We start from the raw sequence: 24,091 nt of genomic DNA on the forward strand, positions 1-24,091 counted from the left end.
CCTGGGATGGGCCTGGCCTTGGGCTACTTGGTTTCTGGCTTTTCTGGGGGAGGGATGGGACGGGGCACAGGGTGCACAGCAAGGAGGGTCCAGTCTTCCTCAGCCCACTGAGGGTCCCCAAGCACCTCTAGGTGAGGATCCCCTCTTTTGCCCAAGACCCAGTGTCCCCTGCCCTGGGAACATGGATGGAGTCTTGGCGGGTGGGGACCCAGGAGGACACCCCACTACTCGGCCCTCCTCTCCTTCCCTGCCTGTAGCTGGCCTACCCCTGGGGAGCTGAGTCTATGGAAACAGAAGTGGGTTTAATTGCTTTGCTTATGGCAAAGCCACATGTCAGCCTTGATCTTGGCTTCTGCAGCTCAGGGAGGACAGCCAGTGATTGTTCTAGTGGAGGGGGCAGAGGAGAGGGGAGCTGAGTACCCAGGGACAGGACAGGGGTTGGGGCTTTCCATCCTTAGTGCCTCCTGGCTTCCTGTAGTTATTCAGTGGCTAAAGTTCTAGTCCTGGCATGGCCTCTGAGTGTTTGGTGAGTCCCTATCTGTGGGCCCCAGTTTTCCCACAGGGAGACAAGGCAGGTGGAGGAGGTCACAAGTCGGAGCCCGAGAATAGGTAGCTCAGGGCTTAGGCGCGACTCTGGAGTCCGACCGCTGGGGGAGAGAGCGTGGCTCCACGCTCACCATGGCTGTGACTTTGGGCTGGGTGCCTACCTCTCTGGACCTCTGTTGTAGCTCTCTCAGAGGGCTGCTGTGAAGGCTGGAAGGCCTCCAGAGCACTATGCTCAACTTGTGACACATGGCCAATACAGGTCAATCATCCCTAACCCGAAATCCGAAATACTCCCAACCCCCTAACTTTGTGAGTTGTGAAGGAAACTTTGTTTCATGTACAAAACTATGAAAAATGTTACATAAAATTACCTTCAGGCTATGTATGTAAATCATACATGAAACATAAGTGAGTTTTGTGGTCCTATCACTAAGATAGCTCATTATATATGTGCAAACATTCCAAACTCTGAAAACATCTGAGACGCACTTCTGGTCCCAAGCTTTTCAGATAAAGGGTATGCAAAGGATGCTATATTCTACGTGTGCTAGTAGTTTCTCCTTAACCGCTTTGTTTTTAAAATTAAGGCATTAGCTACTGAACTGTGAAAAAAGTATCACACAGGGAGTTGGAAAATGCATTTTCAATTCCAAGTCTGCCACCACAGAGGCCTTGAGTTACTCAGTCTGTAAAATAGGGACAGTGGTCCAGCTCATAGCCCAGGGGGTGGGAGGCGCTGAGCGGGTTGTAGGTCTAATGTTCCCCGTGCTTGAGAGTCAGAGACCACAGGACTGATCCTGAGCTAGGCCACTTCCCCACGTGTTGGGGGAAGACCAAGGGTCTTGTCAGAGGTCCTGGAAGGCAGATGTGACAGTTCTGGGCCACCCCTGAGGCTGTCTCAAATGCAGTCTACCGTGCAGGTTTACTGCTGGCTGGTCCCTGGTCCCAGAGTTCTTTGAAAGGGAGGTGGCTTCTGGTGAGTAATGTTGTTCTTCTGGAGAGATCAGCCACTCCCTCGGGAAATCGTTTGTTCTTCCATTCTGCTGTTTCTTGACTACCTACTGTCCCAGCTGGGGCCTTGTCACATGGGAAAGAGCCCAGAGAAAGTCGTTTTCTGAAAGCCCTGCAAACTGAGGTCAAGGGGCGGGGCGGGGGGTACTCACTTAACAGCCTGGGCCTCCCTGGGAGGTAGAGGCCATGGGGAGGCCCACAGGAGGCTGCAAGTGGCTCCTCTCCTGGGACTCTCCTGAGTGTTTGTGTTTCAGACCATCAGAAGCTGGAGCGCGAGGCCCGCATCTGCCGCCTGCTGAAGCACCCCAACATCGGTGAGGCCTGGGGGTGCAGAGGGTGTGTCAGGCAGGCCTGTGCCCTGGGGGTCCAGGTGTGGGTTGGGAGTCCTGGGTGGGTGGCAGTAGAGATTGAAAAGGGGTGTCCCTTATGGTTTCCACATTCTCAGAGAGCAGCTTGCTTCAGGGAAGGCGAATAAGGGGCCCTTCTTCCCATCCCACACTGCCAGCAGCCTCCTTTGGAAAAGCTGTTTCAGGAAAACTCCCGGAACTCAGAGAGAGAAGAAAATAGGCCAGGAGGGAAAGCTTGGCCTTGACCTTCGTGGTCCACCCCAGACCTGCTCTATGTTGAGTCAGCCAGGATTAAGATGCAGCTCAGCCCCGCCCCCGGCTTAGACCTATTGCAGGCTGCCTGGAGAGCGAGCCCAGGACCGGAGGGGACAGAGCCAGGGCAGTAACGCCCAAGGACAAGGGCTCAGGAAATGTACTTCACTGCCGGACCATCTCCCCCAGCTCCTGTGCAACTGGAGGCTGATTCTGGCCAACCAGGGTCTGAGTCATGAAGGGAGGCGTTCAACTTTTGGATCTAGGTTAGCAGGGAATGGCTGTGTGACCTTGGGCAGGAGCACTCCCTTCTCTGAGCTGCTTTCCCCCTTCTTCACTTGGAGAGGGCTGTCTGGACCAGTGCTTGTCTTTTTCCAATCAACTGGGTATTTCGTAAAAAGGCAGCTTCTGATTCAGCTGGTCTGGGATGGAGCCTGAGGAATTGCAGTTGTCATGGCTTCCAGCAAGGCCAAAGCTTCTGACTCCTAGAGCACTCTGAGGAGAAGATCTCCTCGCTCTCCAAGGATGGTGCTGACTCTGACAGCTGCCATGCCTTCTCCCAGGGCGAGGAGCATCTCTCCATGCCCAGGGCCCCAAGGGTTAACTCTCCTACAGGGAGAAGCAGCTCCATCTGCTATTTATACCCAGAAAAAGCCCCTGCCTCCCTGCTCCGCAGCAGCTGAAGAAGCAGGAATGAGGAGAGGAGAGGAGAGGCGGGCCAGACAGGGCAGAGAGGAGGCGGCGAGGCGTGGCTGCAAGGGGAGCTGGCGGGCCCCTCCCCAACTTGCTATCTTCCTTCCTGACCGCCAGCCCCACCCCCAACTGGGGGGGGGGCTGGAGCCGTCTCTGACCATAAACCTCTTGGTTCTCATAGAAGCTATCATGTGGGAGGAAGGAGGCGGAGCTTGTTGTGTGTGTGTGCATGTGTGTGCTTCTGCACAACTGCAGCGGTCTCAGGTCAATGCTGCCTCTTCTCTTTGTGTCTTCCTCTGCCTCCCATGCCCAGCTGTAATGGGAGAGTAAGTTATGGGCTCTGGGGCTGACAGAATAAGCTCAAAGCTTGGATGTGTTGCTTTATTGCTGTGAGGCCCTGGACGCACTGCTTAAGCTCTCTGAAGCTCAGTTTTATTTGGAGAATGTGAATTCTATCTGCCTCACAGGATGTAGAGCACAGCACGAAGACAGGCATCAGGCCAGTGCTTTATTGTCACCAAGATGTCCCCTTCCTGCCCCCATCCTGCACCTTCCCAAAGAAGACCTGCTTTTGCCTGGAACCCCATCAGATTATCTCTGCCCCAAGCCATCAAGACTATTGGTCTTTGGTGGCAACCATGACAACATGCTGGCTAAGAGAATGGGTTTTGTTGCGGTCAGACACACCAGGTCCCAGTCGCAGCTGCAGTATTTGATCGTGAACCTCTCTGAACCTCAGCATTCTTCATGCCTGTGATCACGGTACCCACCTGCTAGGACTGCTGGGAGGGCTGAGGGAGAGTGTGAATATCTTCCTAGAGAAGCGCAGAGGCTCTTGCATGTGGGTGTGGAAGCTGAAAGGTGAATGGGATCCTCGAGAGCCTGACCAAATCCTAGACTGCCTCCTTGTCAAATCCAGATATGTCCGCGTGTGTCCACAGCCCGGCCCCCAGGACCAGGTCCCGGAGGCACCTGGCTCAGCACAGAAGGGTCCAGCTGTGCTTTGTATAAAGCATTTGCCTCCCACTCCTGCCCCGGGGAGGACAGTACCTGCCCCCTGTACCATCACCACCTGCAATGGGGCAGAGCCCCAGAAGCCACCCCAGGGTGCAGAGAACTTGAACTGTGCTAGGGACAACCTGAGAGCTGAGTGTGTGATGTGGGGTGGGAGAGGGAAGGGTGGCCGGTTGGTGGCACAGGAGGGCAGTGTCTTCACTTAATGATTCCTAGCATTAGGTAATAGCTGAATGCTTCACAAGCATCATCACATTAGTCTCCCATTACAGTCCAATTGCATTAGCACCACTCTAAGGAGTGGAGGCTCTGAGAGGTTAAGACATTGGCCCAAAGTTGCACAGCTTGTAAGAGGTGGATCTGGGAGGGGAACCCAGTAAGTCCAGGGCCCATGCAAATCACATTTAGCTTCCCAAGCGGACACCAAGAGTGTGGTGGTCAGAGGCTCACAGGTAAAGGAACAAGTGCTACTACCCTTCAACTTTCACGACAAAAATTGTAACCACTGGGAATATCGCAGGGATGTTAGAAATCCATGAGTCAAACTAGGTTACAGATTTATCTATCCTATGACAATATTTTAAAAAGTGAAGTGGTCACGCAATTCTGTGGACACCAGCAGGCCACTCATTCCACCGGGAGAAGGACTGCTGCTGCAGCTGGTGGTCTTGATTGCTGCCTTTCCTCCCAGGTTCTGGCAGCGGTGGTCTACAGATAGCCCCACGAGGGGAGGGAGGCTCTGCATGAGCACTGCACTGCAGGAAGTCCTATGTCCCGAGTCCACTACTGTAAGCCACCGAGGCCAACTCCAGTACCGTTGTGCAGGTGGTGCCCTGCTTAATAGGGGCTGAAATCCATCTGTCCCTTGCCCAGTGGTTCAGAGAGACTGCCCTTTATAGCAACACAGAGGAAAATCTCCCCAGGTTCTTCCCATTTCCCTAAGCCCTGAGGACCTTCTCGATAGGGGCTGAGGTGTCTGGTCTGAAGACAGGTCTGACCCTTCATCCTCCTGGGGTTCCCATAAAAGGGCCATTGACCCGTTTCTGAAACTCCTTTTGGGGATGATTCTGACTGCAGCGCGGCTTCTCACACTCAGGGCAGGGAGTTAGTACCACCTCCAGCCGAAGTGGACAGGAAGGGTCTGTCCCCCAAGAGTCCACGTGGAGGAAGACCGTGAGGAAAACAGCCTTTGAATTTCTTTCTTTCTTTTTTTTTTATTTTTTTTTATTTTTTTGTCTTTTTGAGACAAGGTTTCACTATGCAGTTCAGGTTGGCCTTGAACTCACTTTGTAGTTCAGGCTGGCCTTGAACTCCCTGCAATCCTCCTGCCTCAGCATCCCAGATGCTGGGATTATAGGCGTGCGCCACCATGCCCAAGGGGAAAATGGTCTTTTGACAACTCTACTTTGACACAATAACAATGCAAGCTTATTGCAGATCAATGAGGAGACAAAGACTTTGTGAAGGGCCTCCTATAAACCTCTCATCTAGAGCTACGGTTTGATGATACCTGTTTCCATATATCTGCAATCGGTGGGCCCTCTCATATACACCTGTGCATTTATCGCAGCTCAGCTTCCTTCGAGCCAGAGCCCGAGACAGGCACTCGAGTGCTGTGAGCAGCCAACTGTCCTGGCAGCCAAGGGGTGGACACACCAGCTTACCAAAGGGGACCTTGGCAGGGCATTGATGTAAGGTTGCTGGGTCCAGTAAACCAAAAACACAGTTATACAAGCATCTGTGTTTAAGAAACGAAGCCTGCATCTATTTGGAATGCACTAAAAATTACAACAGGTTAACGGCCAGAGGCAGGGGTCCAAGTGCAGTAGGGCAGTGATAGAGGAGCACTAATAATAGAGTCTGAGTGGCACTGTATGGGTGTTCACCTGATGTAGGTTTGACTTTTTTATAGGAAAGTGTGGATAAAGTAAAGTGGGACTATACTAGATGTACTCTTAAGGTTTTCTTAAACATCTTCTGATTATTATGCACCAGTATGTATCATCACTTAAGAGCGTCTTAGGGTTTTACTTTTAGTCTGTGCCCCATCATCTCTGGTGTCCATCTCCTGTCTACGAAGGTGCCCACTCAGGGCATTTGGCACCTGCCTCTCTGCCATTCTGCACATTTTACTTAAAAGATGAGAGCTACGAACAATTTGAGAGACTCAGTTCTGAGTCAGGGATATGTGCACAAAGCAAAAGTTCAGTAGTACGAGGGGTTACGGTGAAAAATGAGTCTTCTCTATGTCCTTGCTCCCCAATCCCCCTCCCCAAAGGCACCCCAATGTTCACTGCTCTGTGTTCTTCTGGGGAGACTTACGCCATTTATAAGCTTAAATGCATCCTTTGAAAAAAGAACTATGCATACTGGTTTGCAGTTTGCTTTTTCACTAAACAACATAATTTGGAGATGATTCCAAACCAGTGGATGCATAACTGCCGCATGATTTTAACAGCTGTGTAATTTTCCATTGTGTGGATGGATCATAGCTCTCCGAGTCAGCCTCCCTCTGTGGACATTTTTAGGTTGTGGTGCAGGGAAGGATGTGAGCCCCGTCCTGTGACAACTTGCCCTTGGCTGACAAGGTGAGGGCCCCCAGAGTCAGCCTCAGCCCTCAGGCACTTCTTTCTAAAAGCTCAGGGGTAATTTTGGGAGCTCTGAATTTCTGGGAGCTTGGCCTCTGTTCTTGGTAAATGAAGTGTGAAGAGACGACAGCCTCCTTCCTAGCAGCCAGAGCTCCGGGGCTGCCGCTGCTCCCCACCTCTGGCCTCCATGGCTCTATTAGCTCCTCAGACCTGGAGGCAGAGCAGGGCTCTCAGCTCAGGGCCAGCAGTGAGTAAGCACTGACAGTGTACCCCGTGGAACCCTCACAAGGCTGCAAGTCCAATAGTCTCATTCTCACGGTCCAGGCAAGGAAAGAGGCTCAGAAAGGCTTAGCAACCTGCCAGAAGTCACACAGCCAGTCTGCTGCAGGGATTGCAGTTATAACCTCTTTGTCTGGCCAGCAACAAAACTTGTGGGTTATACAGAAGGGACCAAACAGGAGCCTTTAGTCCTCAGGCACAGACCTCCTTCAGTAATGCCTGGGGTCTGTGAGCACTTGATGTGGTGAGCCCTTTGTACCCGAGCTTGTCAAAGCCCCTAGCACCAAGTTTGTGCTCTGAGACTGGGAAACTGGGATACTGACCATAGGAGGAGCCAGAGCAATGGTGGGGGTGGGCAGCGGTGTGTCCAGGTGTAACCTGCTGCCTCGGCCCCTCCCGCAGTCCGGCTCCATGACAGCATCTCTGAGGAGGGACACCATTACCTGATCTTCGATCTGTGAGTCTGGACCCACCCTGGGACGTGCTGAGGGTGTGGGGCTGTCTGGGCAGGATGAGCTCACAGGGCCCCTTGGCCTCTGGGGTCCCAAATGCCTTTAGGCCGGGTGGAACTCTCTCGTCTGGCCCAGAGTTCCCGACATGTGATATGCCCAGGTGTGCCACCCAAGCTGTGTGACAGCTTTTGCTGCTGGAACACCATGCCCTTGTCACTGTCATGGATTCACCTCTTTTCTGTTCGTGGCCAGTGGTGCTGATACCACTCATACAGGGAGACCGAGTTTCCCTTTGGAATCTGTTTAATTTGTTTGCAGTGATGAAATGATGGGCGGTGGTGGTTCCTGGACAGGTAGTGGGAAATCACTGGTCTCATCTGTGAACCCCAGCCGGGAATGCTCAGAACGAGGACATGCATGCTGGGGGCAGCCCTGTATAAAAAGCCTCTGCACCTTCTGCTTGATTTTCCTGTGAACCCAAAGCTATTCTTTAAAAAGAGAAAAAGTCCATTAAACAAACAAACAACAAACAGCGTAAAAACAAACCAATCAAAACCCAACTGCTGTTGGGCTCCCAAGAGCTGGGTTCATTGTTGTGATCTGAGGTTCCCACACCAGAAAGAGCCCAGCTGCAGAAAAAGGCAAGGACAGGGTTGGGGTCAGTGCAGGAAGGGTGTGCGGGAAGGTGGGGGGTGGCAACGGGGACACCCCAATGACCTTCCCTGTCTCCCTTTGGGGCTGAGGTTCGGAGGTCCCTGGGCCCCAACCTCAGCTTTCTGGAGACTCCTTCAAGCAGGTTGGCACCCGGGGCCTCTGAGGGAGGGTGACTCAGTGCCTGTCTCCCCAGAGTCACTGGTGGGGAGCTGTTTGAAGACATCGTGGCCCGGGAGTATTACAGTGAGGCAGACGCCAGGTGAGTGCCAGGTGCGGCTGGCAGTGCGCTTGGGGCAGGCCCCCCCGACTGCGGTGGGCTTCCTAGGGAGGCACGCCCTCAGCTGAGACTCCTTCTTTCTCCCCAGTCACTGCATCCAGCAGATCCTGGAGGCCGTGCTGCACTGCCACCAGATGGGGGTGGTGCACCGGGACCTGAAGGTGAGCGTGTTTTGTGGTGCAGCCCAGCCTGCCACCTGGAGCCCCTGCCCTCTGCACTTCCTGCCTCCCACGGAGCTGGGTGGCACTGGAATCCCCTTAATTTTCTGAGTTAGGTGGGTGGGAATATTTTTCCCCAGCTGTCAGGTGAGGAAACTGAGCTCAGGAAGGCAGAGTGGCTGGCTTTGGGTCCCAGGTCTCCCAACTCCCAGCCCCAGCTACTTTGTACCGGGTCTAGCAAAGTGCAGGCTGCTTTAGGGAGGTGGGGCAGGAGGCAGGCTGGGTCCGTCTCCCAACAGGGCACCATGCTTTCCAGCTACTTGGCCTTGACTGCCTTGACCTCCCTGCACTTTGGCTTCCTTACAGCAGTGGTTTCCATGGCAACCCTAGCTTCTGGGGCGGCTGTCAAGTGAGACGGCACAGTGCCTGGGATACAGAAGCACTGTTCCTCTTGTTCTGGGTTTATGGCAGGCAGCAGACAAGAAAACCAAGATTTGGAGCCCACTGAGCCCTCCCTCCTCTCTCCTGAAGAAGGAGATGGACAGGACCAAGCCATCTAGCGCTGGCCCAGGCCTCACAGCCCTGGTGTCAGCAGACTTCATGGAGCTTCTGTGCTGAGTCTCCTGGTAGCAGTGGATGATAGCTCAGGTCACCCTCGTTTTGCAGAACAGGAAACCAGGAAAGCTGAAAGAACCCAAGGAATTTGCCCAAGGACAAGCATTTCCGTGTGCCAGAGCAAGGAGAGGGAACCCTGGTCTTCTCACCCCAGATCTGTGACCTTGGAGTCTGATGGAGCAAGCCACTTAATCTAGCCCCTGCCTCTGCAGCAGTCCTTTTAGGGTGACACTGCTTTCGGGCCTTTGGTGACAATGAGCTCACGTTCCATGGGGTCGCCCCGGCACAGCTGGGGAATGCTCCTTTGCCCTTTCCTGTGGTGAGAGATTTTCCTTGACTTACATTTGGAACCACACTGAGATCAAGCTTCCAGCTCAGAAGGGCTCAGAGGGACTTGGGCAGATTTGTAGGAGGTCCCATGTCTTTGGCGGCTCTGGTCCCCCTTCCCACCAAGGATGTGAGCTCCGGGTCCTCCTTACCCTGGCAATTCTCACAGTGCGTGCTCCAGGTGGTCTGGGGGCCTCTCTGAGGCACAGTGATCTGAACTGAGCCCTGCTACCTCTGAAGTCCCTGCTTTTCACCTGTAGCGGAGTGAGCTCCGTGGTTCTTGGTCTAGATGCAAGGCAGGTGTGCACTTGAAGAGGGTCTCTGGCCAGACTGCAGGGAAGCTCTTCCCACGGGCCCGTTCCCATTATAGCTACAGCCCCTGCACAGGAGCACGAAGGAGGAGAGCAGCCCAAATTTAGGCCACTCTGGATACTCTAATTAGTGGCACATTCATCAAATCAGGGCAGGACAGCTATGGAGACCCAGGAGATGTTGGGAGTACAGTCCCTAGAGGACAAAGGAGGCATTAATGAGCCAGGCAGAGGCATCTATATTTGTTTGGGTCCATGCTGGCTTTGGACAGTGGAAGGTCAGAGGAGGGATTCTGGAAGCCCCCCTGGAATGGTCAGAAAGGGAGTGGAAATCTACTGTCTCCGGAGATCCCGAGCCCATGCAGTCCACATGAGTGATGTTCGTCGAGCACTTACTGTCACAGCTGCACGTGCTTTGCATGGATTGTCCGGGTTAATCCAGATCTGGACAGCTGGGCATTGTCCCAGTTTCTCTGAGAGGAAACCAAAGCTCCAAGAAGGGAAGTAACCTGGCCAAGTCCCACAGAACAGGGGTGCCAGCCCTGTGTTAGAAACCAAGGTTATCTAAGTATGGAAGTGACATTCTTACCCCCCATTTGCTCTCAGTCCCAAGGTGCAGGGGACCAGAAGACAGGGCAAAAGGTCTAGGTGTGAGACCTGGATAAAAAGAAGCTTGCTGCAGTGAGGGGGGAGAACAAAACAGGCAGGGGAACAGGAAGTGCAAAGACCCTGAGGTGGTGACAGGCAGGACTGTTTCAAGGGGCATAAGAAGCCCACTGTGGAAAATGGGGGTAAGAATACCTATGCCAAGGGCTCACTGAGGTGCCAAATGAGAGGATGCATGCAGAACACTCAGCCCAGGGCTGGTATACAGTAGGAGCCCCATAAATGCAGCTGCTGCTCCCTTATTGCCTGAGGGCTGGACCACCCCTATCCCTGCCCCCACTTTTCCCTCAACTTGGAGTGGCTGATGGAGGAAAGGTTTTATGATGTAGAAGATGGAGGTCTTGACAAAAGATAGTCCCCTCATTGGGAACTGAACCCAGGGTCCTGTGGCTGGCGTGGGAGGTAGGGGCAGGGCCCTGAGCATTGATCTGTCCCTTCCTGGAAGCCCAGGCACCACAGGTGAAGTTCTCCATCTATTGGCTGACTCTTGCCTTCCTCCCTCTCTCCCTCTCCCTGGTCCTGGGAAGCCGGAGAATCTGTTGCTGGCCTCCAAGCTCAAGGGCGCTGCGGTGAAACTGGCCGACTTTGGCCTGGCCATCGAGGTGGAGGGGGAGCAGCAGGCATGGTTTGGTGAGTGGGGCAGGGGGCTGCAGGGTGGCCTTTGTGTTGACAGTTGCGCCTCGGACAGCCCTCTGCCCAAGCAGGTAGATTGGAGACAGCGGCTGGCAGCCAGGGCCTTGGCAGCAGTGGCCCATGCCACTCAGCCTGAGAGCCATGGGGCACAAGCCACCCCATCTCCCCTGGGACCAGGTACATGGACAGGGTCATCACTGAGACGGAAATGCGGGTTCTTCGCATTGGAAGGCCTTCCACAAGGTCTCCTGCACCTGGCTGCTGGAGATCAGTATCCCGATTTTACAGATGAGGAAACGCTATGAACCTTGGAAAAGGTTAAGGGCACCTGAAGCCAGGAGTTAAACTCAGATGATCCAGCATGCTTTGAAATTTTGGTATGATTGGGTGCATTTCAGCTATCTGGGAGTACTTTTCAGAGGGCAATCTAGCTAGTGCTTAAGAACCAGAGCTCAAATCCTGACCCTGCATGTATGACTTTGGATAGATTATTTCACCTTTTGGTTTCCTTATTCCTAAAATGAGTACAATAATGGCTAGTTAATCCAGGGCTTTATGAGGATTAATAAAGGCCGGGCATAGAAAGTGCCCGGCCCGATGCATAGCACACAGAGTCAGTAACTAGCAGCTGTTTTCGTGGTTGCTTGTTAAAATGTTTTGGGGGTCCTTTATTACACTTGATCCTCTCAACAACACTGGGAGGTGTTTAAGATAGGAGTCCCTAATCCTTTGACAGATTTGGAAACCGAGGCCTAGAAGGTAAAGAAAGGACCCCAGGGACTGAGGGGCAAAGGCAGAGTTCGGAAGAGGCCTCTTATGCACCGTGACAGCTCCTGTAGGGAGCGGGGCGTGGGAGTGTGCAAGGGCTCAGCTCTCAACTTGGGGCTGACGTGGAGAGCTCATTTCATCTTGAAGTTGCCACCAGCTGGGTCAGCGTGGCTGCTGGGCAGGTTGTGTAGGGTCCTGGGTGTGAGTGTGGCAGGAAGCTGTGCTGGGACCACTTCTCGTGCCTTCGGTGGGCTTTGGAGCAGGGCAATCGTGCTGTGTAGCTGTCTTCCTTGCTCTGGAAGCTCTACTGGCTTCCCAAGCTCGAGGCGGCAGGGCTGTTTCCGCCAGCCCCAGGGCAACCTCGTCCCCTCTCCCGCAGGGTCTTTCTCCAGGTTACTCACGTGCCACCTCTGTGTGTGTGTCTGCCTGTCTGTGTGTCTGGGGAGCAGGGTTCGCAGGGACACCTGGATACCTCTCCCCAGAAGTGCTGCGGAAGGACCCATATGGGAAGCCTGTGGACCTGTGGGCCTGTGGTGAGTCCATCCAAGGGCCCTTTAGTGCCCCAGGGTGCCCACGACTCTGGGACCCTCTCTGCTCTCCACCCCTCCCTTCATGGCTTCTCCCCACATGGGGCTGAAGTTTCTCCTGGTCCTGTCCCCAGGGGTCATCCTGTATATCCTGTTGGTTGGGTATCCCCCATTCTGGGATGAGGACCAGCACCGTCTGTACCAGCAGATCAAAGCTGGCGCCTATGATGTGAGTGTCGCTCCTCTCTCCAGCCACGCTGTCTGTCATCCTCTGGTCCCCTTCCAGTATCTAAGGACACATCCCTCTTGCCTTTCCAGCTCACTTAGGTCCCCTTGTCACTCACTTCCGGGTCAGGGGTTAAATCCCAGGGGCGCTTGAAGCCTGACTAGGTGGTCGTCACAAGGTGCCCAGTGATTAGGGGCTTAAACTGATGTATTTCTGGGGTCCCAGAGGGCAAAAACCACACCAAAGCAGGGTGCGAGGGAGGGGGGAGGCCCCAAACCATGCTTTCTTTCATATGTATCAGCAATAACATTATCTAATATTTCTCTTGCACCCTTCTAAATGTTTCACATATGTTATTGTATTTAATCTCACATTGATCTGTGACAGACACAGGTGTTATCCCCATTTTACAGACCAGGAAGCTGAGCCATATAGAGGCTAAGCAACTGTCCAGAGCATACACCCAGGAGATGATAGAGCTGGGATTTGAACCCACACAACATGACTCACGCATCTGACTACCAAGCTGTACTGCTTTCTGTGAGGCTGGCATCCATTCAGCCATGTACCAAGAGTTTTATGGGATACTTAAACTGGCACCATCTTTAGAATGGCTCAGAGAGTCTCATGGCTTGCACAAGACTCCCAGCCCGGGAGGCAGAGTCAGGATGTGAGCCACGGTCTCCATTCCTCTGGCCACATTCTGATCAGTCAGGAGGCCTTGACCCACCCCTGTTCCACAGGAGCCCCACTCCTGGTGGTCGATGCCCCAGTGGATAGGTGTTAGAACCCCTGCCTGCTCCCCTGCCAGTCAGGGGCTGGGGGATCGCAGGGGTGGCCTGGGGCAGTCTGGCCAAATCTGGCCCCTCTGCCCCTTCCAGTTCCCATCACCGGAATGGGACACTGTCACTCCGGAAGCCAAGGATCTGATCAATAAGATGCTGACCATTAACCCATCCAAACGTATCACAGCCGCAGAGGCCCTCAAGCACCCCTGGATCTCGGTGAGCCTTCCCCATTGGGTACTCCCAGGAGCCCCACAAGGTTCTGCCCTGGCCCTGGCCTCTCCTCTCCAGGATGGGGTTGATGGGGCTTAATCCAAAGAACTCTAGCCCTGCTGTGATACTTGCGGGTAGTGGAGAAATAGGGCTGTTCTGAGCTGGCATTGTGCCTGCATATGTCACTGGCATTGACGGGTGCTGGGATCCCAAAACTTCCACATCACTCCAGAGAACAAAGAAGTGTGCTCTCCATGCTGCCACGTACTGCTAAGACACCCTGCTGAGGGAGCCCTGGGCGGGCCTGTCCTCCATCCTGCCTTCCCCTGATGGCCTCTCTCCCTCTCCGCAGCACCGGTCCACTGTGGCCTCCTGCATGCACAGACAGGAGACCGTGGACTGCCTGAAGAAGTTCAACGCCAGGAGAAAACTGAAGGTATCGTGTCTCCACCCTCCAAGCCCAGGAGAGGGGCATAGCCCGGCCTGAGCCTCTCAGGGACTGTGAGACTCACTCGCCAGTTATTTCCTTCACTGTTTCCAGACAAGTGTTTGTGGGACACCTACTGCATGCTAGACAGCAGGTTGGGCTTTGGGGAGTGAGCACGAATCAGCCCCTGGCCCCACCCGACTGAGCCTCCAGTGGTGGAGAGGTCAGACAAGTAACCAGAGCATGGTGTGCAGTGGTAAGTGCTGTGCCAGAGTGGGAGGAGGACTTAGCAGGGTAGCGGCATTTCCGGGTCTGGAAAGACCCAGGCAGGATCCCAGGAGGCCTGCCTAGGGCCAGCGGTGTTTAAGTGGAGACCCTGGCCTGTGTGGAGCTGGCAGGGGAAGGTGTTCCAGGCAGCGTGGACAGCCTGCTCAGGCTACTGTTGGTATGAGCACAACCCCTTGGGGGACCGTGAGCGGCTCCAGCTGGCTGGGGAGAGCCCTGCAGGCAAAGCCTGACTGGGCAGGATCCCATAATAAGGGAGCATGGCTGAGTCACTCAGAGAGAGGCTGTGGCCTTCAGGAAGCCACCTGTGACTAGGTGGGGCCTGAGCTGTGCCCTCAGGGCCAGCGGAACCCTAGCTGGGAAAGAGGAGCTCTAAGTTGGAGGACAACAGGGGACAGACATGGAGGGACAAACACAGGGCTCCAGCTCAGTGGGAACCTCCTTGCCCACTGCTCCTAGAGCTAGAATGAGGACCAGTGTGGGGATGCAGGCCAAGGTGGCGGTGCTGGCACTAGGCCAGGAGAACCAAATCCCAGCCCAGCCTACAGGGGGAGCTGTGTCACAGGCGGAGCCTCAAAATGCGGGAATGAGAGACTTTCAACACTAGAGACGGTCACAGTCACAGAATGGCTGAGTTAGGTCGGAAGCAGACAGCATCAGCCAGGTCCTTTGGGTTCCTTTACACTGAGAATCCTCCTGGCCTCTGACCCTAAGGGCCAGTGAGAGATGAACTAGTCCTGGAGCAAAGAGCCATCAGCCTGGCAGAGGGGCGCAAGGTCTGCTGTCCTTGCCTACGAGAACACTTCCCTGGCCTTTAGGAGCCTCTGTGGCAGGTTCCTTCAGTCCCATCAGCTTTGGCCAGGCCTCAGGACCTATTAATATCTGCTCCTGGGATGGCCCTGTCCCATGAGCTGTGCCAACCCAAGGCGACCTCTCCAGGGAGGGAGATGCAAGTGAGGTGGGGGACAAATGGAGGGACAGGCAGAGGCTTTGCCTTAGTCTCTGAAGGAAGCACTGCCTGCCCTTGCCCACACCCCTCCGTTTCTCTGCCTCTCCTCTTCCCCTCACTCCACCCGGCCCCTCTTATCTGTTGCAGGGAGCCATCCTCACCACCATGCTGGCCACCAGGAACTTCTCCGGTAGGTGGTGGGGCCTGAGTCCCCAGTACACCCTGCACTGGTCTGTCGGGACATTGTCTTGCTGGCTACTTGGGTCCCTAAGTGGGGGCTGCAGAGGACTCCATGACCATGGTTTAGCTCATATGTACCCAAAAAGGCAAGGCAGCCAGCCAGACCCAGTTTGAGGTTTAGTCTGGCTCACCTGCCTGCTAGCAGCACTGGGGCTCTCAGTCTGGGCCAGCCAGAGGAGAAGTCTGTAACTTTGGGGTTCAGGCTAGGAGGGACAGAGCCAGGTCTAGGGTGTATATGTACGGGTGAGTGCATTGCCCCATATTGTTGGGGTCTTGTGCTAAGCAGGCTTCTGCTCAGCTGGCCTTAGTGACAGGCAGTGGGGGCTGGTGCCATCCCTCTTTCCTGGACCAGGAAACAACCTCAGTCTCAGGGAGCTGGGCTCTGACACCCCAGATCACAGGGCCAGGGCGATGCAGAGCCTGCCTGCAGCACAGGTCTGAGCAAGCCAGAGCGAGTGTCCTTACCCAAGCTAGGTCACTAGAGAGACCAGGGCGGAGCCTGCTTGGCCCTTAGCCAAAGCTAGGCTGGTTAAGGCGGGGAGTGCCCAGCTACCTGGGCACGTGGCCCCAAAGAGAGAAGGGGAAGGGATTATGGTCATGGCTTAGCAAGCATCTCCTCTTGGCCGGTGGGTCAGTGCCTGGCCAGTGCCTCGAGAGGCCTGGCTCTGGGGAGCCCTGGGCACTGCCAGGGCAGCTGCGCAGATATAGATAGCAGATATGGCAGAGCTCACCCAGTGGGCCCTTGGGAGGGGGCTGGGGCTAGCACCACAGCCAGAGGTCAGTTTGTTAGGGTACAGGCTGGCTTCCCCGAGAGGGGCCACCTGCTGACGAGACCAGCTGGGAAGAGCGAGGCCCCGAGGTGGCACGAGTCAGAACCTCAGACTCAGGCCTTGCCCCCACGGTGAACCGCCTTGTTACCCTCTCCTCAGACAGCGGTCCCACAGTTCTTTGAACTGAAAGATGAGCTAGCCAGACAGTCAGAGTCTTTTTTTAACAGCTGAAGCATCATGGAGAACTCTAGCTCACGGGGGCCCATGGGCTCGATCTAGTCTCTCCATGTACTTTATGGAGTCAGAAGTGTTTTAAAAATTTTGGCGGTGGGGAGGCAGGAAAGGCTGCTACCCCTTAAAAATCAGAAGATTGTTATAGGGAGACTCAGACTGAAGATCTGGAGAAAATCGGAGTCTATGGCCCCGAGGGCTTTAAAGCCCTGCAATAATGGGCTGAAGCTCAAGGGGTGACACTCTCTGGGCTGAAGGGACAAGTGCCCCTTCCCTGCTGTCCATCCCTGGGTCAGCCCACAAACCTTAGGGCCACCAGACAGCCACTCATCCCGAGTTCAGGACCCAGAGGGGCTCCTCCCCTTGGTTTGCAAGTAGACTTTGGACGAAGGCACTGAGGGGCCACCGGTGGAAATGTCAGGGTTCATAGTGGGCCAGCCATGAGTTCCATCCCACAGCGCTCCTGGGGCATCTGTGTGCTGCCCGTCTGTCCACCCTGCTCACCCTCTGGAGGATGCCTGGAGAAGGACTTGCCTGCATGCAGACTAAATGTTGTGCCAAGCACTTCAGAGATCCCTACTTTGTTTAAGGCGTTTGCTTAAGGTCTGGAGCAGCTGGATGCCAGACTGGGCCAGACTGGGCATTCCTGCCATTTCCTGGCTGATGGTCACTCCTCAGGCTCCAGTCAGGAAATGAAGAGGAAGGGAAAATGACAGAGGCGGAGGCCTCCCTAAGAGCTGTTGCTCTGCTCTTGCCTGCTACCAGGGACGCAGTCAGCCCCAGCACAGGGCTCTGGAGCCTGAGGCTGGGGAGGCCTATGCTGCCTGAGGAGAAAGGCAGGGCATGGGTGCTCCGGCAAGGGTGGGCCCCGAAGGGGGGCATCTGCTTCTTGTCACTGGCAAAATGTAGCCTGCAGCTGTCCAGCGTGAGTAGGCAGGGCTGACACATGACCTCCGCAGCAGCGTGGGGCTAAAATTAGAGAGCCAGGGTGGAGGATGGGGGGGGATCCAGCCCCGGGCCAGGCAGCCAGGCCTCTGGGCTGGCCACCATCAGCACAGTGGTGATCGGGATCCAGAGGGAATCCCCGGGCTGAAACAGCAACCCCACTGTTTTGGGACGTGCTGGACACCTCCCTTAATCCAGGAAGCTGGAGGGTTACTTGAGAGCGTTGAAAATTAGGGCTCAGGCCCACCAAGTGGGCCACTGGCAGTCCCCGGGCCACTGAAGACGAAGGAGGAGACAGAAGAAGAGGAGGAGGAGGAGGGAGGCCTCCCCTGGTTTGCTGAGCCAGCCCCGTTCCTACACCGTCCACCCTCTGCCTGCTGTGGATGCTGCTCTTCCTCGCGCTGTGGGCCCTGGTGCCCTGCCTGGTGCTGCTAACCCTTTACTTTCTCTCCTCCACAGGAGGGAAGAGTGGAGGGAACAAGAAGAACGATGGCGTGAAGGTAAGACGCCCGGGAGCCCAGCAGGGCCTGTCTCTGCCAGTGACTCTGCCCAAGGGACTGGCTTTCAGGCCTGAGGTGAGACCTGGGCCTCGCTGCCAGCGTTCTGGACAGACAAGGGTTTTATCCATGGCCAGGCCACCCCCAGACCTACAGACCTGGCCTTCTGTACCTACCCTTTCTGCATGCTTGAGGAGGGTAGATGGCCTGGGGTTGGTATAAGGACAAGGAAGAGGGCAGGCCAGAGGAGGTTTCGAGGGTTCTCCAGGACTGGAAAACTGGTGAGCACAAGGGTTCAAGGAGGGATAGGAGTGGTCCTGGGGGGTGAGTGACCTCCTCCTGCCCAAGTGTGGGTGGGCTGGAATGGGGCCCTGACCTGCTGGACACACCAGTCCAACCAAAAGAGCCAATAGAGGATGGACAGCCATCCCCTCTGGCTTCGGGATCCAGAAGTCCCTTTTCCCCACTGAAGCCCACGGTTCAGTGGCAAGAGCCCCCTCCGACTCCTGTGGGGGCCTGTGCCTATGCCCACCCTTGATGCCCGAGCTACTTCCTTCCACACTCTGCTGGCCTCTCCTTTCTATCTCTTTTCTTTTCTCCCTCTGCCATCTGGGACCTGATCCTCTGCTCTCTGCGGCTCCCTTCTCCCCTGCCCCTCAATCACCTTGTGGGTTCTTCTTTCCTGAGACCCTGTCTCACTCTGGGCTCAGTGCCCCACCTTGCTGGGGCCCCAGGGCTGGGCAGGCTGAGGACCTTAGAAGGTGTAAGACGCTGTATGAGCATGACCACCTATAGGCGTGCAGTGGCTTTATGGCTTTGTTTATAGTGGCACTTACAGTCTCCGGCCACTGGCTTTGTCTGTCAGAGGTTGCATGGGAAGGGGCCTGGGCTGGATGTCTCTGGCCTTAACTGCCTCTGTCTTGGGTTTCCCTTGGGTATGGGTGAGGTGTGAACTTGGTGATCATTTCCAAGATTTCCACTTTAAAAATGGATAGACAAACAAGCAAAAGGCAACAAAACCCCCTCTTCCATTCATCCATCTCTTGGACGCTTAAACAGTACAGTCATGGGCTACACAACGATGCTTCAGGAAACCACAGACTACGTGGACAGTGATGGTTGCAGAAGTTCTAATGGGGCCAAAAAATTCCTAATGCCTACTACTTGTACAGTACCTTTTCTATTTAGGCACACAAGCACCACTTGGATAGAGTTGCCGGCAGTGTCCAGTTCAGTACCATGCTGTACAGAGCAATGGGCTTTGCCGTGCAGCACAGATGTGCAGTGGGCCACATGTACTTAAGAGACTGGTGAGCACCCGTTATGACGATGGCACCGTGACACAATCATGTCATGATTCACTTCTCAAAATGTGTCTGGCATCAGTGCACAACTCTACAGAAGTCAGTGGTTTTCAAACTGAACTCCATGGAACCCAAAAGCTCCTGGGAGGCCCCTCTAGCAGCAGAGGGGCTGGAGTGGAGTTAGAAAGGGGAGGGGGCTTGTTTTACAAAGATCTGAGGTTTTCGCACCCTCTTGAACTGGAGCAGCTCCATGTCACAGCCATCATGGTAGTTAAGAGAATGAGGTGGGTCAATCAGTGGCTAGATCTTGGCTGGTCATTTCGACTCCCTGAGCCTGTGTTTCCTCTTTTATGCAATGAGGTTAGATGGGTGTCCACCTCCTAGGGCTATTTGTGTGGATTAGCTGGGATAATGTGTGTTGCGAGCTTAGCACAATGCTGGTGGGTGATACATCCTCAGGAGACCAGCATCAGGATAATCTTTTCTGTTTTATATTTTAGGCTTTCAGGTCTTGAAAACCAAGTTTGCTCAGGAAAATACTTGGAAACCATGGATCGGAGGCAACTTTGTTTGTAAAGTTAATAGGCACCTGTAATGGATTCTGGCTCTAGGTTTTAGACTGCCTGCACTTCAGGGTGCCCCTGAGCGGACCCTTCTCCCAATTTAAGGGGTAATAGAGAGGTTTGCAGTATGTGGGCTGTCGTCTTTGGAGAAGTGCAGACACAGCCGAGTCCGATGGGCACCCGGGGAAAGCGGGCTCCCTCGTCCCAGTGTGTGTGTGGCAAAGGCCACAGGTGCTGGTGGGCTGTGGGCAAGGTCAGTGGAAGAGAAGGGGCTGCACCTGTCCATCTAGCTCTCAGATGGGGCCCTGGCAAAGGCTGGTGAAGGCCCCAGTGGGCATGGTCTCGGGGAGCTCCCTGGGGCTGGTGCTGGGATGAAGCTCTAAGACTAGCCCCTCTTGGGCAAGCCCAGCATGTCAGAGGGCGAGGACAGCTCAGTGCACAGGGCTCCCTGCTGTCACTGCAGATTTTCCAGTGGGCACAGCTCCCTGCTTCCTGCAGCACAGCACAGAGCCTGAGTGGCTTCTCGGAGTGGCCTGGGCGTGCGTGAGGAACATGGGAGGCCATCTCTGCACTCAGCCTCCTCTCCCTTGGCAGGTGGAAGGTGAGGGTAATACAGGAGGCCTAGTCCAGGATTTGGGGAACCTGGTCCACCATGTGTTGTTCCCTGAAAAAAGGCAGCAGGGGTAGAGAGCAGTCGCATTTTCCTCAAATCAAGAAGCATACATTTGGCTGGGTATGGTGGCTCACTTGTGTAACTCCAGCACTTGAAAGGCTGGGGCAGGGGGATCACCCCAATTTGAGGCCAGCCTGGGCTACATAGTGAGCTCAAGTCCAGCCTGAGCTACATAGTGAGACCCTGTCTCAAAAAAAGTGTAGGTTTGAATCTCACCTTTCATTCCTTCCCTCTGGGAACCCTGGTCCTGGATCTGTACAAGGGATGTACAGCAGGTGTTGGCAAGAGCTGATAAGGAAGTCACACCAGAGGGGTCTGGTGGAGCCAGCACAGCAGACACAAACTGAGCCCCAAAGGAAGGAAATCCACGCTCTTTCTACAACTTGGTCATTTGTGACAAACTGCCATTCCGGTTGGGGCTTAACAGAACAGTGGTTGGTTCTGATGATGGAGGAAAGGCTGAGTGGCTGGAGTTACAGAGATGACACTGTCTGCGCTTTATGGGCCTTGCAGGGCTTTCCAAGGCTAATGTTGACCACATTCAATTTCTACCACCCTCGCTAAACTTTGAACCTCACTTCTACGTGTGATTCTGAGAGCAGTGACTCTACTCTTGGTGAAAGCCCCTTTGTCAGTTGAACTTGAAGGTGCTGGTCAGTGTGGGATGATTAGTATCACCCTCCTTTGTGATTCAGGGAAGCTGAGTCCTTCTAGCTCCAAGCATTGGCACCTCTAGGCCTTGGCTTCTCCAAGGAGATGCCCACTGCTTCCACCCCTCACTCCACTCACTGCCCCTGTTGGTGTCCCATCCGTGCCATCGTGACCTCTCTCCCCATGTCCCATCCTGTCACTGTGCGTCCAAATCCGATGCAGTCTCTGCTCTGTGTTCCCTCCTCGTGTCCAGCCTGGAACCTCCTGGCCCCTGTGCAGCTCCTCGGGTTTCTACTGACGGCTGAGCCATGTGGGCCTGTCCCCTTCCTCTACACACTGCACCTGGCCTGGCTCCAGCCAGGGAGGGAAACCAGCATGAGAGAAGAGAGAAGAGAGGAGAGGAGAGGAGATGGGAGGGGAGGAGAGGAGAGGAGACTTTTGCAATTTGCTGGCTGTGAAGTCACACTGCCCAGCTCAGCTGGGAAGCTGCTGTCCTGTGGGCACATGTCAGCATGGAAAAGCCCAGGGAGCCGCTTCTGTCACATCTGTGGAGGCCCTGGCTGGAGGCTTAGGGTTAGGTCCTGCCACACAGAGGATCGTGGAGTTAGAAAGCCCAGAATTAAACCCGAGACCCTCAGAGCACGTCCAGTGACCCCCCAAGGCACAGGCCTACTCTAGAGGCATCTTGAGTCTCTCCTTTGCCCTGGCCTCTCAGAAGGGCATCATCATGGGTAGACGAGCCTTCCAAGGGCGTCAGACTGGATCCCTAGCTGAAGAAAGAGCCCTGCACTCAGAGCCTAGATCCTCAGCCCTGCTAGGAGAGTGCTGAGTGGGCCTGGCAGCCCACTGGCCTTCTCTGGGCTGTCAACCTTCACCTGAATTCAAGTCTTTAAGACTCTTGGCTCCGAGAGTGACTGAAGAAGGTGATCTGCATTTGTACCCACTCCTGGCTCCATAGCCAACCCTGGAGATGCCACACATCCTCTGAACGCTGGAATCTGCTGCTGGCAAGGCCGTGAGACTCAGGCTGTAGGCTCAGCTTCACTTCTGGCTGCACCCCAGCATCTCTCGCAGCATAAAGGAGCTGGATCAGAGAGTTGCTGGGAAGCTGTGAGTGCAGGCAGCATCTCCAGGCCTCTGTGCCTGGCCCTGGTATCTCCAGTGTCACCCGGGGAAACTGTTGAGAATGAAGGTGGTCAGGTCCCACCTAGACCTTGTAATCGAATTCCTCAGAGGGGACCTGGTTTTGTGCACTTTTGACAAGTTTCCCAAGCTTGGGGGTGTAGCTCAGTGGCAGAGTGTTTGCCTACCATGTATGAGGCCCTGGGTTCAATCCCAGCCCTGCAAAATAATAAAAACCCAACAAATAGTGTTTCAAGTGACAGTGACACTTACCTGGGAGCGAGGCCCTCTTAGCAGAGCTGCTTGGGGAGCGTAGGGGATGTATTGGACCTCACCTTCAGGCCTGAGCACCTTTTGTTCTTCAAGAGCATTGGATTCTGGAGGCCTTAGGCCACTGGCATCCAAGAGCCATTCTGATGTCCCTCAGAATGAGGTGCAGTGGGCAGCTCTGGTCCAAGGGATGGCTGGCCCTGAGCTTGGCCACTAGATCATTAGACCCAGGCAGCTGCTGTGCACAAGGACCCAGAACTTCAGGCTGAGAGGTTTGGCCCCACCAGGCCAGGTGTGGCTGGTGGCCCTGACTCCTTGTTCTGAGGCCAGGCCAGAGAAGGACCACAGAGGATGACCCTGAGGCCCATCCTCCTTCCAAACCTACCCTGTTGTTTCTCTGCTCCCTGCTGTTTTCATGCTGTGTCTTTTCCTGTCCCATCTCTTCTCCTTGTTTTTCCAGAAAAGAAAGTCCAGTTCCAGCGTTCAGTTAATGGTGAGTGTCTGCCGTCTCCTGCACGCCGGTAAATGCTGGGCCTCGGCCCCTTGCTCCCTTGCTCCTGCCTCCCTCCTGCAGGCTGCACTGGAACCCGGGGCGGGGAGAGGGTGCTCAGGGCGTGCGTGGTACGTGTGCCTTGTGTGACAATATGTGTGTTGTGTGTGTGTTGTTTGCGTGTTTCTGTTGACACCTCCCTCCACATCTCGGATTAGCAGGCCGACAGCAGAACTGAAAGCTCCTGGGGAACAAAGGTGGATTTGAACCCCATCCCATGTCCACCCTTGGCTTCTTGCTTCTCCCACCCCTTTGCTCTAGAACTCATCTCAGGGCTTGGTTTCTACCAGTCGCGGCCAGGGTGGGGCATGGTTTGGATAAAGCCATAGCTGCCGAGAGGCTGCTGTGAGCTTGTGCAGGCCACTCAGGCAGAGGAGCCACCAGCCCTGCCTCTGTCGGGGGCACCACGTGAGGCACTGTGGCCCTTCTCCCTCTTCTTCTGGTTCCATGGCTGTCTCACACAGTTGTATGGTTTTTCTCCCCTCTGGAAAGCCCACCCTCTCTCACACTGGGCGTCCCTCTCTCTGTCTTCCTCTCCTGCCAGTGTGTATTCTTTCCCTATTCTGTGGCTGCCATGGTGTCTCTCTGCTCCTCCATATCTCCTCTCTGCCCCCTCGAGCAGAAAGGACCCAGGATCCCCCTCTCAGTCCTTCCAGAAAGGCCAGGGATCTCCTTGCAGGTGTCCCTTCCTCCCGACCCCTGCCACCTGCCCAGTAGGTCCCTTCCTCCTCTGGCTGGATGGTCTGCAGGGTTGCAGGAAGTATCTGGATGGCAGAACCAGGAGGCGCACAGAAGTCGGCGATAGCACCAGGCAGCCGGGGCGGCCATGCTCTGTCCTGCTCACCAGGAAGGCCTCACCACCATCCTTCTTCTCTTTGGCAGGAATCTTCGGAGAGCACCAACACCACCATTGAGGATGAAGACACCAAAGGTAGGGAAGGGCCTTGCTGTGGTGTCTGGGTCCCAGACTTGCTGGTGCCCACTGGCACAGCCTGCACCGGGAGCCCCTGGCCAGAAGGGCTCCATGCCAGCCAGCTTCCTGCTTCTGGGCAGAGCCTTGCTTGGCTCCGAACAAGCTGGGTACACTATGGGGCATAGCTCCCCCATGTGTGGCACTAGGCCACAGGGGGTACACAGGGGTTTTTCTTATTTAGAATTATAGATTTAATGTGTACTAGACAAAAGTTCTAACATACTGTATAGTGGCGGTAGTCATTTTCACTTTGGAATAAGGGTTTTGGAGTTTGTGCTTTAAAGTGAGTTGATTTTTAA

The 24,091-nt window shown here is 54.9% G+C and overlaps 1 protein-coding gene across 2 annotated transcripts in view; it reads left to right on the plus strand.

Moving 5' to 3' along the window:
- Camk2a (calcium/calmodulin-dependent protein kinase II alpha) overlaps nt 1-24,091 on the plus strand; it is a 60,096-nt gene that overhangs the window by 20,044 nt on the left and 15,961 nt on the right. Inside the window, exons 3-15 of one of the 2 annotated variants that reach the window (XM_005380581.2) lie at nt 1,812-1,871; nt 7,133-7,187; nt 8,030-8,095; nt 8,202-8,274; nt 10,718-10,820; nt 12,041-12,124; nt 12,253-12,347; nt 13,226-13,348; nt 13,695-13,778; nt 15,151-15,193; nt 17,649-17,689; nt 22,730-22,762; nt 23,702-23,750. In XM_005380581.2, coding sequence (XP_005380638.1) covers nt 1,812-1,871; nt 7,133-7,187; nt 8,030-8,095; nt 8,202-8,274; nt 10,718-10,820; nt 12,041-12,124; nt 12,253-12,347; nt 13,226-13,348; nt 13,695-13,778; nt 15,151-15,193; nt 17,649-17,689; nt 22,730-22,762; nt 23,702-23,750 — 909 coding nt within the window. The remainder of the gene's footprint in view (nt 1-1,811; nt 1,872-7,132; nt 7,188-8,029; nt 8,096-8,201; nt 8,275-10,717; nt 10,821-12,040; nt 12,125-12,252; nt 12,348-13,225; nt 13,349-13,694; nt 13,779-15,150; nt 15,194-17,648; nt 17,690-22,729; nt 22,763-23,701; nt 23,751-24,091) is intronic. The other variant, XM_005380582.2, reaches the window with a different exon arrangement.

The sequence above is a fragment of the Chinchilla lanigera genome, unplaced genomic scaffold (genome assembly GCF_000276665.1).
Source record: "Chinchilla lanigera isolate Chin_1 unplaced genomic scaffold, ChiLan1.0 scaffold00014, whole genome shotgun sequence".
In the NCBI taxonomy this organism is placed as follows: domain Eukaryota; kingdom Metazoa; phylum Chordata; class Mammalia; order Rodentia; family Chinchillidae; genus Chinchilla; species Chinchilla lanigera.